This window comes from Arvicanthis niloticus, chromosome X (genome assembly GCF_011762505.2).
Source record: "Arvicanthis niloticus isolate mArvNil1 chromosome X, mArvNil1.pat.X, whole genome shotgun sequence".
NCBI classification, from domain to species: domain Eukaryota; kingdom Metazoa; phylum Chordata; class Mammalia; order Rodentia; family Muridae; genus Arvicanthis; species Arvicanthis niloticus.
The window spans coordinates 112,226,514-112,241,625 of record NC_047679.1 but is presented as its reverse complement, the minus strand read 5'-3'; the positions used below and the strand labels follow the sequence as shown (position 1 = coordinate 112,241,625).

Sequence of the window (15,112 nt, the reverse complement as noted above, 5' to 3'; positions counted from 1 at the left end):
CATTCTTCAACCATTAACAGTCTTCAAGACTCAGGCCTTCATCTTTTCTGAGCTTTCTCCCTAGGCAACTTTTCCTCTACTGTCTGAGATACAGTGACCAACAGTGGCAAATTCTTATCATTAGCCAAGGTCTCTATTCAGAAAACTAGAGCACCATTAATCCACCATCTACTTAGCTGATACCCTACATGGATAGCGAATATATATTTCAAACTTAACCTTCCAAAGCTTAACTCATTAACTTTCTTCATAAGCCGTTCCGAATCTACCACTACCTAAATAAATGGCATCATTCAGTAACTGATTTAAGTATATCAAAAACTTTGGTGTCACCTCTGATACCCCTGTCTCATCCTGATACTAAATTTAACCTCCAGGTTTTATTTCCAAAAGAGATGACATGGGTTTCAGGCATTTAATGAAATAATATTTTACTTAGGATTGGAAAATTAAATTGCTTTACTATAAAACTATTCTTGAATTTAGTGCTTTACAACACTTCATGTTGCATAAGGCTACTGTGACAGATTAATATCAGAACTATTGAGCTACAGATAGTAAATGTTAAAGAAACCAGTTGTCACAGGTATCAAGTCCTTTGCTCTAGAGACCAATGAAGTACAGTTCTCAGAGAATGTCCATCATAAATTCCAATCATAAATAGAACAAGTTTCCCATCAGAACAAACCTTAGCTATTTCTTACAAAGTACTCAATAGAAAATAAATTTGAGCTAAGAAGTCAAATTCTCTAAATATGAATATTGCCAACAGTGGGCTGGAGAGATGGCTCATTGGTTCAAAGCACTGACTGCCCTTTCCAGCATCCACCCAGAAGCTGGCAACTCTCCAAAACTCCAGCTCCAGGGGATCCCCAGAGCCACCTTCTGACCGTCTCCGTGCACAGTAGGCATATATGTGGTACACAGATGTACATGCAGGACATAATTATAAAAATATATCTTAAAATACCGCAATACTCGCCGGGCGGTGGTGGCGCACACCTTTAATCTCAGCACTTGGGAGGCAGAGGCAGGCGGATTTCTGAGTTCGAGGCCAGCCTGGTCTACAGAGTGAGTTCCAGGACAGCCAGGACTACACAGAGAAACCCTGTCTCAAAAAAACAAAAACAAAAACAAAAAAAAACTGCAATACTTGAAGATTATACCTCAAATTCCAGAATATAAGTATAAATATACACTATATAGCAAGGAAACAAAAAGGACTAATATTCTATAGAAGTATACTGTGAACCAAAATCAAGCCAATTTCAGTTGTTCATAAAGTATGAAATAGAACTCTCTCACTTAAGCAAAAGGCACTGAAAATAATTTGAGTCTTTGAGAGGATTCAGGCAGAAACAGGCACTTGCTATGGTTGACATGAATTCAATCCTGGGTTACACATGAGAGGAGGCTAAAACTGACTCCCATTAGTTAGTTTCTGTCACACACGCACGCACGCACGCACGCACACATTAAAAAATGTTAAAAAACAATTTTTAATCATTCTTCTTTCTACAGTCTGCACTGCAGTGACTTTTGTCTACCACTAGATGGTAGTATTGGCTTCAGAAGTCTAGAAAGTAAACTAGGAGCCAGCTATGTTAATCGGTATAGATTAATCATCTTTAAGTATTTCAAGTATCCAGTTCCAGTATATTCATATACTTGTATTAATCAGATTATGAATCTTAATCCTCAGCTCTTAACATAGATGGCCACTCTAATCACAAAAGGGCACTGCATAAATACACTGTTATTATAAGAAAGCTTCCTTGCAGTGGTTCTTTCTTCCGTTTTAAATGTAGTGTTGGAGCTAGAGCCCAAAGCATCATGCATGCCAACCAGGCCACCTACCACTGAGAAACACTGCTAGTTCCTACTTATAACTTTTCACAAGATGTTAGATTTAGTTCTAGAATTAAGTGAGAAAAAAGTAGAAAAATAGTTATACAGGTTTTTCTTTTTCTTTTTGGTTTTTTGAGACAGGGTTTCTCTGTGTAGCCCTGGCTGTCCTGGAACTCACTCTGTAGACCAGGCTGGCCTCGAACTCAGAAATCCGCCTGCCTCTGCCTCCCAAGTGCTGGGATTAAAGGCGTGCGCCACCACTGCCCAGCCTATACAGGCTTTTCAATCGTAGTCTATCACCTCAAAGTATTTTGTTCTTATTGTTTATCCAGTCTATTTCCAATAAGACCAGAAGGGGACACTGGACCCCTGGAGTTTGAGTCACAGGCAGATGGAGGGGCCTGCTGTGGAAGCTAGGAACCAAGCTTTAGTCCACTACAATCAAGCTACAAAACAGCATCAAATGCTCTCAGTCTCCAAGCTGTCTCTCCAGCCCTATACAGTGCTTTTTAAAAAAGCACAAAAATGTTTTAAAAATTCATTTATTATTTATGTACATGTGTGCCTGCTCATCTATATTCAATGTTGAGTTGAAATTATATTCAACTACTACTTTATCTGTACATACTTGTAGAATACAGCACAATAACTCAACACATGTATACAATGTGTTATGACCAAATCATAATTAGCATATATATCTACTAAATAATTTCTTTTAAATATCTCAATTAACATATAACAAGTATGCTGAATATACAGTACAGGAATATTTTAATACATGTGTATGATGACTGTATTTTGAAGTTAGAAGTACTTGTATTAATGTGGACTTCAGTATGGTTTTCTATTATGAAAGCAAACTATAAGAGATCAAAAGAGGAACGAGTTTTAATACTTATACCAAAAACTAGGTACATCAATTTTCTAAAGATTTACTTTATTATTACTTTATTTACTTTATTATTTGTGTGTGTGTGTGTGTGTGTATCTGTGAAAGCAGAGACAACAGACCCCACAGGAGCTGACCAGCATGAGAGGCATAAACTCCCCGAAGATCCTTTACAAGAAGGCTATAGAGCTCTCTAGCCCCTAACCAAGTCTTTAAAAAGATCAAACTTCCAAAGTCCAGTATGGTGGCACATACCATTAATCCCAGCACTTTTGGGAGGCCAAGGCAGGTAAATCTCTGAGTTCAGGCCAGCCTGTTCTATATAGTAAGTTCCAGGACAGCCCAGGCTACATAATAGAGACCCTGTCTCAAAAGGATCAACTGACTAAAATATCAGTATCTGATCCATTTTAATTCTGAACAGAATTTTAATTTTGAACAGAACAATTTAACAAAAAAATTAAAGATTGAGTCAAAGCTAAATGAAATATAGGATAATCTGAGATGGAATCTAATCCATTTTATACTGCTACTAAATGTATCAAAAACAACCTGTTTGAATAGGTTTGACCCAGAGCTGGAGAGATGGCTCAGTGGTTAAGAGCACTAGCTGGTTTTCCAGAGGTCATGAGTTCAATTCCCAGCAACCATGTGACAGCTCAGACCATTTGCAACTCCAGTTCCAGAATATTTGACACACTGTTCAGAATTTCATGGGCACTAGACATACTCATGGTTCACAGACATACCTGCAGGCAAAACACTCACACACTGCAATTAGAAATTACAAAAAAAGTTCGATCCAAGTCAGAATTCAACTTTAGAACCAACTTCCCCGTATCATTTAAAATCAAATACAACTTGGCTAATAATATATAAAGATTACTAAACTAGTTTTATAAATGTAAGTGAAAACAAGCTATAAAATAACTTGATAAGCTTCTATTTTAAATTTAGTTACTTACAAATTTCTCTTTTTTCTGGAAAAAAAAGCATGTCTCCATGTATTTCTCAGTGGAGGATTTGTTTTTGCATTCCCAACAAATATACAAAATCATTTCTAATACTAAATGTGGTTTTCCCTACACATGCCTACACTAATAATAAATAATAATAAAGTCTGGCTTATAAATTGGACACAGTAAGACATTAACAACAACTATTAATAAAACAACTATTAATAAAACATAATATATTATAATCAAACTGATTTAAAACTTGTTTCTTTTTGGAAACTTCCATTTTTGGATGACGACAACTCATGATCCGATGAGCTAACCCATGAAATAACTGAACCATGAAAAGCTAAAGCTAAAGCAGCCGGGCGGTGGTGGCGCACGCCTTTAATCTCAGCACTTGGGAGGCAGAGGCAGGCGGATTTCTGAGTTCAAGGCCAGCCTGGTCTACAGAGTTAGTTCCAGGACAGCCAGGGCTACACAGAGAAACCCTGTCTCGAAAAACCAAAAAAAAAAAAAAAAAAAAAAAAAAAAAAAAAAAAAAAAAAAAAAAAAAAAAAAAGCAAAAAAAAAGCTAAAGCATAGATGAGGCATTGAAATTTCCCATACAGTAGTATTCCTAGGTTCACGCCATCTGTAATAGCTGACTGGAACAAGAATCCTAATGACCACCTGTAGAGAAACATGTCACCCCTACCATTGTTTCTTCCTAATACGACATAAGTTTTCAGATATACTTCATAAGATTTCTGGGGCATTTTATTTTATTTAAAAATTTAGTCCTTTTTGACTATTTACATTGGTTTGATGTAGTAACATCCCCAATTAACAAAGATAGTGAATACTAAGACCTATGTTAAGGAAAAGCTTAGTAGAGAACTATTCATTCTTATTGTACTCTAATTTCCTCTTGAAACATAACACTGGCTAATGAAACATACCTTCAGAGTTATGTGCAGTTTTCTTGTGTTTTCGACAATAAACCCTGAGGGGGGGAAAATACAAAATTATGAACTTTGCAAACTAAATTCAACTCACTTTTAAAATTACAAAAATGAGCAGCATAAACCCTATGCATAAACTGGAATTATTTCATAAACCTCAGTGTGACACTTTCTAAATCATTTCTTTAAATATTACATATCAAATAAGCCTTCATTGTGATGATGAAATGCTTTGAATGGAGAGAAATGTAAAACCCTGAAGGACAGTGTGACTGCTTTAAAACCAAGCAAAATGAAACAGTTACATGTAAATCCCTTGCGAAGGTTTCTCTCGGATCTGAGCTTTATCATGCAACGCACAGTGATAGTGGTATGTCCTGTGGCAGGTTTTCACATCACAGCCAATGGTTGCTCCAGGACAATGACAAAGAGAACACATCTAGGGAAAAACAACAAAACAATATTCAAATGTAATTCTGCTAATACTGTTGCAAACAGACTAGGGACATTCCAATTTCTGTCAGGAAAAGCAAACTGGTTATAGAAAAAAGTCTAATTCATGTTATTTTTCTTATTTTGTCTCCTGTAAAAAAGTTGACTAAAATTATTCTGATGATACTTTTTATTTTACTGACAAAATATATAGGATGTTATAAATGTGTGATGTTCTACTGTGGTCAAGAGATCATTTGAAATACTGTAAGTCATAGAGCTGAGCTATATATAAATAACATTTTAAAAAACATAAATTTCTTTTGCAATCCAGAACTTGCTGGATACAAGTAATTAGGAAAACTATCTCACGAAAGGTTTTTTCCTAAAACTTCCACGTAAATCAGTAAGAAAGCTAAGGGTAGTACACCTCTATCCCAGTCACAGTGTCCTACTACCAGTCCTAATACCACCAGCAAAACGTTCTTACAATCAGATTTGAATGATTTATTAAAGATTTAAAGAAGATCAATAAAGATCTAAATGAAAATCTTTGAGAAAAACTTCCCTACGCTACTTTGGGAACCTAGTAAAATCAATTGAAGTTAGGCCAGTAGAGAGGATAAAAGAATTATATAGTACTTTTAATACTTTGAATTGAGGATATTTTGTGATAGCTAATTGATTATACTGTGAAAATATGCCTGTCTGCTTTAATTTAATCTTACTTACCTTCTGCATTATAAATTCAGGCCAACAAAAAAAAGAAAAGATTCTTTCAACTCAATTTATCTCATATTCTGAACTTACTAGATAGTGATTTTGTCCAGCTCTATATTTCAAAAACAATTCTTTTTTAAAAGTACACAACAATCATTATTAACAGCTTTGGTTCATAAAACACAGTGTACTGTACCCAGTAGACTTTTAATACACCATCTCCTAAGCTATAAATGCCATATCAAAGTGAAACACAGTAAGGCAAAAACAAAACCTCCACTTTGTTTCCTGGTTGCCAGATAAGTTGTTCTAAACACTGATCTTAGTACTCAGGAGGCCGAGGCAGAATTGAGTTTCAGGCCAGCCTGGGCTACATTACAGAGACTCTACCTCCAAAAACCCAAACCAAGATCAAACAACAAGCAAAGAAACTCTTATGATCCAACATTTGGACTACTTGCTCCCTAAGCAATGTCGATGTGCTAAAAGGCTAATATAAATGCCAATACAATTTCTTACATTTCTCTAAGGAAATCAGACACACAAACTCATTCATGGTATCATTTTTAAAAATACCCATGTAAGTAAAAAAAAATGTTCTCAATGTAGGTACTTCCCAGAAAACATAAGGGCTACTATCCACTATTAATACACAAGAAACAACCCACTTCTTCAAATGAGTACTGAAACTTCAAATAATTAGCATAAAAAGAGTCGCTGTGCTGATGGGGGTAGAGCAAGATCATAGCACACTTACCCAAAAGTGTGAGGCCCTAGGTTCAAATTTCAACCCCTCCAAACCAAAGGATTAGAAATATTGCCTTTCCAAAGTTTATAGCCCTTGTTCTAGTAATTATATTTCAATGTATTTACTGAAAATAGTAACAGGCATAAACAATGGATGTACAAGCACATTCACTGCAGAATTATTTTGAATAGTCCCACTTATAAAACAACTGAAACCTGTTTAAATAAATCATGTCCATATGAAGGAATATTCTATTGCGGCTCCTTCTGAGAATTCTTTCAGAGAACATCTCACACTGTTGCCCAAGCTGAACTCAGATTGTGATCCTGTAGCCTCAAACTACCAAGTGCCAGAACAAGAGCCATGATCAGCATGCCCAGCTTCAAAGTAATGGGTCTATATATGCTAAGTGGAAAACCTATGCAGAATATGAAACTTTGTGAATTTTGATCTCAATAATGTTTCTAGTATATAGTCTTTGAAAACGGGTGGGAAGTAAATAGAGAATAATTTGAATGTTTTTTTTAATTCTCTGTATTTTCTGATGTTTCTACAATATTCAAAGTATTTTGTTATACAAAAAAATTTAAAAGTACCAGGAATAGTGCAGCCAAAGCATCCAATGCCTCTCAACTGAGAAAGCAAAGGAAACCAAAATATTTGAACAATTGTGGGGGGCATCTATAAACTCATATCTTTCCTAAGTAAGTGCTTTAAGCAGCTAAGGTAACAGAAAGCAATTTTATAAAGAATAGTAGGAAACATAGGAAGACCATTTTTAAAGTTTTACTAATTTAATGTATTAAGTGTTCTGCTGCATGTACATGCACCTGCCGGCAGAGGGCACCAAATCCCTTCATGAGCCAGCACGTGGTTGCTGGGAATTCAACTCAGGACCTGTGGAATAGTGAGTACTCTAAGGACTGGGCTCATCAGCCCCAGAAAATCATGTTTTTAGAGCGATCAAAGGCTTATTTTGTTGTTAGTTCTCTTCATGAAGAATAGGACAAAACATCAATAAAATATTTTACAGCAGAAAATACTTGTGAAGATTAGGAATAGTATTTCTTTGGGACTTTAGGTTTTGGGGAGACGGTGTTTGTTTTAAATTTTTTTCCTTATTTTTTATGTATATGGGTGTCTGTGTGCCCAAGAAAATCAGAAGAGGGTATGAGATACCCTGGAATTGGGAGTTACACATGGTTGTGAGCCATATGTAAGTGCTGGATATTGAAATTGAAGCATAGTCTTCTAGAATATAAAGTGCTACCAACCACCGAGCTGTCTCTCCAGCTATTTATTTTCCTTTTTGAGATAAGGTACCACTTTGTAGGCCAGTCCAGCCTCCAACTGGTAACTGTCCCATGTCAGCCTCCTGAATGCTAGGATTTTAGGCATATGCTCTTATACCTCTCACAGTGTCGCCCTAAGAGTCTATGCTGTAGCCCAACCCGTAATAATTCTTCTCCCTGAACTCCTATGGGACAGGACACATACCAAGTTCCTGTTAGCTCTTATAATTTTGATCCCTGTTTTGGCTATTATTTTATAAATAGCACCTTTAGATGGTTCCTTGGATGAGAACACTGACCCAGGTTCCTAACAATCTGTTAGTTCTACTTCAGGGGATTCTCTTCAGACCTCTGAGGGCACTGCCCAACATATGTATGACATTCACACACATTCAAACAAAAGATACACAAAATAACTTACAAGCGATATGATCAAGGACTGGAAAAGTAAAATTGAGGACAATTCAGTTCAAAAACACAGAATGCAAAGAGAACAGATTAGCTCTTCTGGAAACAAAATTGAAAGCTTACAGATAAATATCATAATTAAAGAAGCTAGGAAAGAGACAGGTGGGGAGAAGCATTCCTGAAATACTATGGCAAATCAAACTGAAATAAAAGAGAAGGCTTTTTCTAAAACAAACCCCATTAGAGAGGAAGGGAAAAGCGCTGTCCTTTGGGGACTTGGCTGCTGACAGGCTCCTCATACCCCCGTGGACGCCCTCACACACATGCACATATGGGCAGCAATAATTGGACTCACAGGACTAGTACTAAGAAAAGGAAGGCCATGAAGTTAGCAGGGTGACAAGGAGGGAAATACTGGGAGCAGTTGGAGGGAGGTAATGGTAGATATATGATAAAAGTAAATTGCATAAATGTATGAAATGTTCAACAAATGAAAACACAATTCAAAAGCATGTTGGTCACAGTGGCACATGCCTTAATCTCAGCTCCAGGGAGGCAGAAGCAGGGTCAGGTAACTGTCTGTGAGTTCTAAGCCAGTTGGCATACAAAGTGAGACCCTTCTCTAAAACAAGAGAAGGATGAGACCCCATCATCGCCATCACCATCAACATATCAAGGTATGTGATGTGGAGCCTAGCTTCGTACCCAGTGTCTACCTTTACAGAGACTATCTGCTCTCAAGTTTGTCACACTCTTTACCTCTACTTGTTGTCCAGAAGAAGAGTGTCAGCTGCCATTTTCATCACACTTCTAATGTGTCCCCGTTGCCTTCGAATGTGGGAAAACAAAAACTAATCTGACAGGAACATGTTTTTCAAGAACAATGGTATCCTTTCCCTGCTCAAAGTTGGGGGGGGTGGGGAGGAGGCTGACCTACCTACTAAATATTCTCTTGAGAGCTAATTTCCTTTCCCCTGATGCAGGTATGAATGTTCATTCTCAGCTTACTCTGCTTGTATCCTATTCCACATTCTTGTTTTAAATAGGCAAAACCATTGTCACTGATAATGCTTTCCTTTTACCCCTTCTCCACCTTGCTCCTGGAAGACCTGAGAAACCTCAACTATGAATCTCCAGCTCCCAAGCTGGAGAGTTTGGGAAAGGAGGTCCTGTCCTATCACAGGGGATTGCACAGCCTTTCCGCAGTATGCTGAGAAGCCATGCTAACAGCTAGAAGTTCTGGTATGCTAACGTGGGTTAAGCTGTACCACAGAAGCACGTCTCAAGGAGCTGACCCCACAGATGAAAGAGGAACTAAGTCATGCATGAGAGGCCACACAAAGAACTCAAAGAGTAAACTTTAGCTGGACCGTAGGAAGCAGACAGCAAAGCATACCTGCGCTTCGGTCAACTGAACAAGGCCAAGAATGAAACCAAGTCTCCACAGTCTTAAGGATCAAAAAGAAAAACAGTTTTCTCAGTAGCCACGGGGAAGAAAATGAAAAAGAGGTTGCCAACTTCATGGCTAGGCAGAAAAAGACAGTATCTGTGGAAAACGCTACTATCCAGTGACTACATGGAAACCCTTACAGCAGTCTCGCAGAGCTCAGCTATAGCACAGGAACCCCCAGCACACACGTTCTCACAGCAGATCAATGTGGTTAACTGCATTGGAGACACTGGCGTCAAAAAACTACTTTGAATACAGAAAATGCAAAGGAAGATATGAAAAGAAGCCATGGTCCTGAGCCTGTAAGGCAAAGACACAAATTGTCAAAAGCACCTAAAGAAAGGGACACCTGTATCTCGGGTGTTTTCACAAGAGACAAGCTTACCTTATAGTGGCCTGGCTCGTTCTTTTGGCTGTAATAACACTGTCTCCCATAAAAACCAGAAAGCAGGACAGTATGGTTAGAATTACAACTCCAGGATCATAGTTTAGAATAATACCTCACGTAGCCAACATAGACAACAGCAGCCTCTGGCCTACCCAGTTAGTTGACAGTCACCAAATTACTTGTTACAATTTATAAAAAAAGAATGCCACTGCCAGGGATGAGGCATGAATTGCAAAGTGCTTCGATGTAATATTATAGCTCTATTCTTGTTTTCAACAAGCTTTTTTGAAAGCGATCACAAATCCAAACTTGCTTAGGTGGTCTGAAAGGAAGCTAAAATCCCTCAGTAAAATCTGAACACCCTCACATCCTTGAAAAGTAACAAGCTGCTTACAAGAGAGAGTTGGACTTCATTTCCAGGTGCCTCTAAAAACACAGAGCCAATGAAAAGCACTTGTCCTATATTTTTACCAGAGTAACAGACTAAATGGAAGTAGTTGAGGGAGACCTGGAAGCTGAAGGGCAGTTAACTTGGACTGTGAAGTCCTTGCCTAATCTACCCCCTCTGACCTTCGGCTGAGTCCTCATCTACTTCAACTTGATCCAATTACCCAAACCATGTCTGGGAAGAAAACCACATTCTCCCATTGGAGCAGTTCAAGTTTCCTGTTTCCCTTTCTTCGACTGAAAATTTCAGGCATTTTGCAAGTGCAGTTTTTTGTTTAGATTTTTCTCAGCCATGGGTCTTTGCAGCTGAGATACTGTGAACTGCCAGGCTGCTTGCTATATTTAATCTGTGAAGAAGGCCCAAAACACAGGCACACTCAAGTAAGCACCAAGAGAGTCCCCCAAGCCACATAGGACTTATTTGACATTACTGGTCAGTTATTTTTGCGGTTCTGAGGACTGAACTGAGGTCCTTGAAGATGCTGTGCAAACCATCCAACAGTGAGCTGTACCTCCTAAAGCTCTGGTTTTCTATTATTGGTTTTGGTTCTCCTCCACTAGCAAACACAAACGAGTATTCGATGACAGAAAAGTTAAAAGAATTCCCACTTGCATGAATACATTCATAATGCATGTGCACACAAGTCACAAAAATGCAGAGAAAAATCTTCATGGTGAAAATTTACCTCTTTTCCTTCCCAAATATTCTAGGCAAATGTCCTGGGAGAACAACATGGCCTACTCCTTGTTCTTGTAAATGAAGTTTAACTGCAGCACAGCAATAAGTGTTTGAGTTTTTTTATTGTTGCCTTTGATTCCAATTAAGCCCAAATAGCTGGGAGAAGGCCTTACAACTTTACTATCTGGTCTTTTATGAGAAAGTTTGCCTTGTGCAGACATTGGGGCAGGAGAATTTCAAAGTCAGCCTAGAGTATACAGTGAGTCTCTATCATAAAAAACTAAGGTATGCCTCTCTCTGTGTCTCTATGTCTCTGTCTCTCTCTGTGTGTCTCTGTGTCTCTCTCTGTCTCTGTCTCTGTCTCTGCCTCTCTCTCGATAGGGTTTCTCTGTGTGGCCCTGGCTGTCCTGGAACTCACTCTGTAGACCAGGCTGGCCTCAAACTCAGAAATCTGCCTGCCTCTGCCTCCCAAGTGCTGGGATTAAAGGTGTGTGCCACCACTGCCCAGCTTAAGGTGTGCTTTTGTTAAAACCAGTCCTTTTCTCATTTGTTCAAGTTGGTGAGGCATCACTGTTATAAAAACGTATGTAGCATCCACCATCACCCAACACCTCTTCCTTGAAACCCTCCCTTCCACCTTTGAGTTCTACAGTCTTAGACCACCTTTTTACAGGAAAATGTTATCCTCTGTAGCCCAGGCTTGCCAGGAACTCCATCCTCATCCTCCTGCCTCAGCCTCCTGAGTGCTGGCATTACTGATGTGGGTCACCATACTAGGCTCAGATGTCATTTCCCACAAAGCCTTCTGACTTCTCAGGTACATCAGCTGTGGTCTTTCTTTACCAGCTCTCCCATGGCATACTTTACTTTTAAGGCTAATTTATTTCAAGTCTATTTCCAAAGTATCTAGCACTGTGCCTGGCACAAAGTAGGTGCTGGAATATTTGATCAATATATGTAAAGATAAAATCTAAGGTTTACCTGACAAATATAATGCCCAAGAATATAACAAAAGTAACAACACTGGGTGAGTGATGGTTAAAGAGATATTTGAAAACATTTTTCATGTTTGAAAAATACACATTCTCCACCGTACTGAAGAATTAAATAACCAGGCTAATTTTTTTTTTAAACATAGTTCATTCTACTCCCCTTTCAAATGGCCAAAGCCTTAAAGCAACACTACAACACCAATTAACCAAATCAGGAATTTTCATGTTATTCTAGTTTAAACACAGCCCATTATTAAAGGCTTCCTACTTTCTCCTATCTGGACCCACTTGTCTTTGAAATGCAAGGACCGATGAGTGCCCACTTACTTATTAGAACTGTACTGAGCACAAAGATTTAAACCACTGTGCCAAACACTTCCATGCACTATGCCATTTGAGGCTATGCCAGGCAAAGAAAAACACGGTTTCAACTGTCTTGGAGACCACAGTTCACCATGAAGAAACAGCTTGCCCGTGTGTCCTGACTACAAAGCATGCAATGCTGTTCTACATGGCAGAGACAAAGCAGGAGTTTGAGCTGAGCCGTACAAAAGGAACGTTTGTGAGGCAGCACTGAAGGAACACATGGAGGGGATGTCTCAAAAGCTGAGAAAGGAGGCTGGGAAAAGTACATTAGGATACGATTGCTCAGGATTATGCTGGTTCTCTCCATCTACCATGTGCTTCCTAGGGATTGAATTCAGGTCATCAGGCTTAGTGGCAAGCACTTTTTTCCCAGAGCTGAACCATCTCACAAGCCTGGCAGTAGCTGTTAAAAGCAGTTATGTTTAAAAGCAGTGGTTATGTTTACTAGTTATAACTAGTTTAAAAGTTATATTTAAAAGCAGTGGTTATGTTTACTAGTTATAACTAGTTTAAAAGTTATATTTAAAAGCAGTGGTTATGTTTACTAGTTATAACTAGTTTAAAAGTTATATTTAAAAGCAGTGGTTATGTTTACTAGAAAACAAGAAGAGGAAAGCTTGATACAGGGTACCATTAAGAAAAGATTAAGCTGGAGAGATGGCTCAGTGGTTAAGAGTGCTGACTGCTCTTCCAGAGGTCCAGAGGTCCTAAGTTCAATTCCCAGCAGCCACACGGTGGCTCACAACCATCTGCAGGGTCTGATGCCCTGTTCAGGTGTATCTGTAGATAGCAACAGTGTACTCACATATATTAAATAAGTAAATAAATAAACCTTTAAAAGACAAACCATGCTCAGAAAGATAATCCACACAACAGATGTGGAAGGGTTGAAGGTAAGGGATCAGATTTCAGGGCGGAAGGTTCTAAATACTGGCTTAGACAGGTGGAGTTTAACATGCCTGCAGGACATTAACAGAGAGCAGACACTACATTGCAACCATTGTGCTTCATTCTCCACAGTAGCTGTGGTACAGAACTTGTCTTCAAAACATCCTATTTGCCTTTCTCATTCTGAGTTCAAATTCTTGTCTAATATTTAAAAAAAAAAAAAACCCTTGTAACCATTCTTACTCAACTTTAATCTGGTAAAACTCAAAGCATTTCCTACATTCATTCTAGTGCCTGACTATCTCTAGGAAGAAGCCTTAATCTTTTAAATAGGGAACACCCTCCAACTAGGAGTTGTCTATTTAGATCATAACTATACACACCCTGCCTCTGCCATGCCACACACTTCCCTCCTACTGAATAAATGCTAAGTAGAATGTGTTTTCTTATGGTCAGAGACTACAAAAAAAACCTATCTTCAGTGTAAAAAATAGACTGTTTTTTTTTACCTAGAATACATATAGGGTTCTGTCCTAACAGTTAGCAAGACAATGCTACTGACAAAATACATTAACTAGGAGTCTGAGTATGACCTAAACTTTGCAATGTGCATTAGAAAGCTATCAAACTCCTTAAAAATGTGATCTGGCATGGAGCAGGTTAAAGGAACAGCTAGTATAAGGATATCTGGCCGTGGGTTCAAATCTGTGATCTGCCACGTGCTAGCTATATGACCAGAGTTGACTTCTCTGAGTCTCAGTTTCCTTTTGTGTAAGACAGGAACAAATCCTTTCCTTTCTTACAGTATTATTTTGAGGATTAATTAGGATGGTGTATTTAAAATAGCCAAATCCTTAGCACACACCAAGGACTCAGTAAGTGTCAGCTAGCTCTACTACTAGAAAAAGTATAAACATTTATTCAGGGGAGTTCATAAGGTTTGGTAGAAAATTCTCATTTAAAATACGACAGTTTGGGAATCATGTGAGGGTGGCCATTGTGTATAGGAAGGACTCTTTTTAAATAAAGGGAGGAAAAAACCCTGAATACTTCTTTAATGGAAACAGAGTTAGAATAAAGAGCTTTGAATTAAGAGATACACTTGAATTACAGAGGAATGAGTTTCTCAAATACATTACTGTTCTTATTTCGTGTGATTTGAGTAGAAGCAGTCTCCCAACACCAGAACAGGGCAGTCAAGCATATCACATATCATCCTGGGTGACTTAGGTAAATCTTGCCTAGGGGTAAGGAAGGTGAACTCCATGACCTCTGGGATTCTTTTGACATCTGTTATCTATCTGACACAGGTACCAATTAGGAAAAGTAACTATCAGTGTTAGATCTTAGTGATCTCACCAAGTTGCTTCAGAAGGAATACATTCTTCAAATACCACTCGCAAGTGTCTCCACACAACAAATTCAAAAAAGCAAAGGTTACTTAAAACTTTACTTGGACTTCTATTTTTGTCTATATGGTAGACAAGGAGAATCTATTTTACAGGTGGCATAGCATATACCTATAATATGTCAACACTTGGTAGGAGGAGTCAGGAGGATTAGTAATCCAGGCCATCCTCAGCTACACAGTGAGCTTCAAGTCCGCCAGGGACACATGGCACCCTGACGCAAAAACCAAAACCAAAATGAATTATAGCTAGT

The 15,112-nt window shown here is 38.4% G+C and overlaps 1 protein-coding gene across 1 annotated transcript in view; it reads right to left on the bottom strand.

Moving 5' to 3' along the window:
* Phf6 (PHD finger protein 6) overlaps nucleotides 1-15,112 on the bottom strand; it is a 43,930-nt gene that overhangs the window by 19,999 nt on the left and 8,819 nt on the right. The window contains exons 4-5 of the mRNA XM_034485729.1: nucleotides 4,946-5,079; nucleotides 4,638-4,681 (exon numbers count right to left, since the gene is read on the bottom strand). Coding sequence (XP_034341620.1) covers nucleotides 4,638-4,681; nucleotides 4,946-5,079 — 178 coding nt within the window. The remainder of the gene's footprint in view (nucleotides 1-4,637; nucleotides 4,682-4,945; nucleotides 5,080-15,112) is intronic.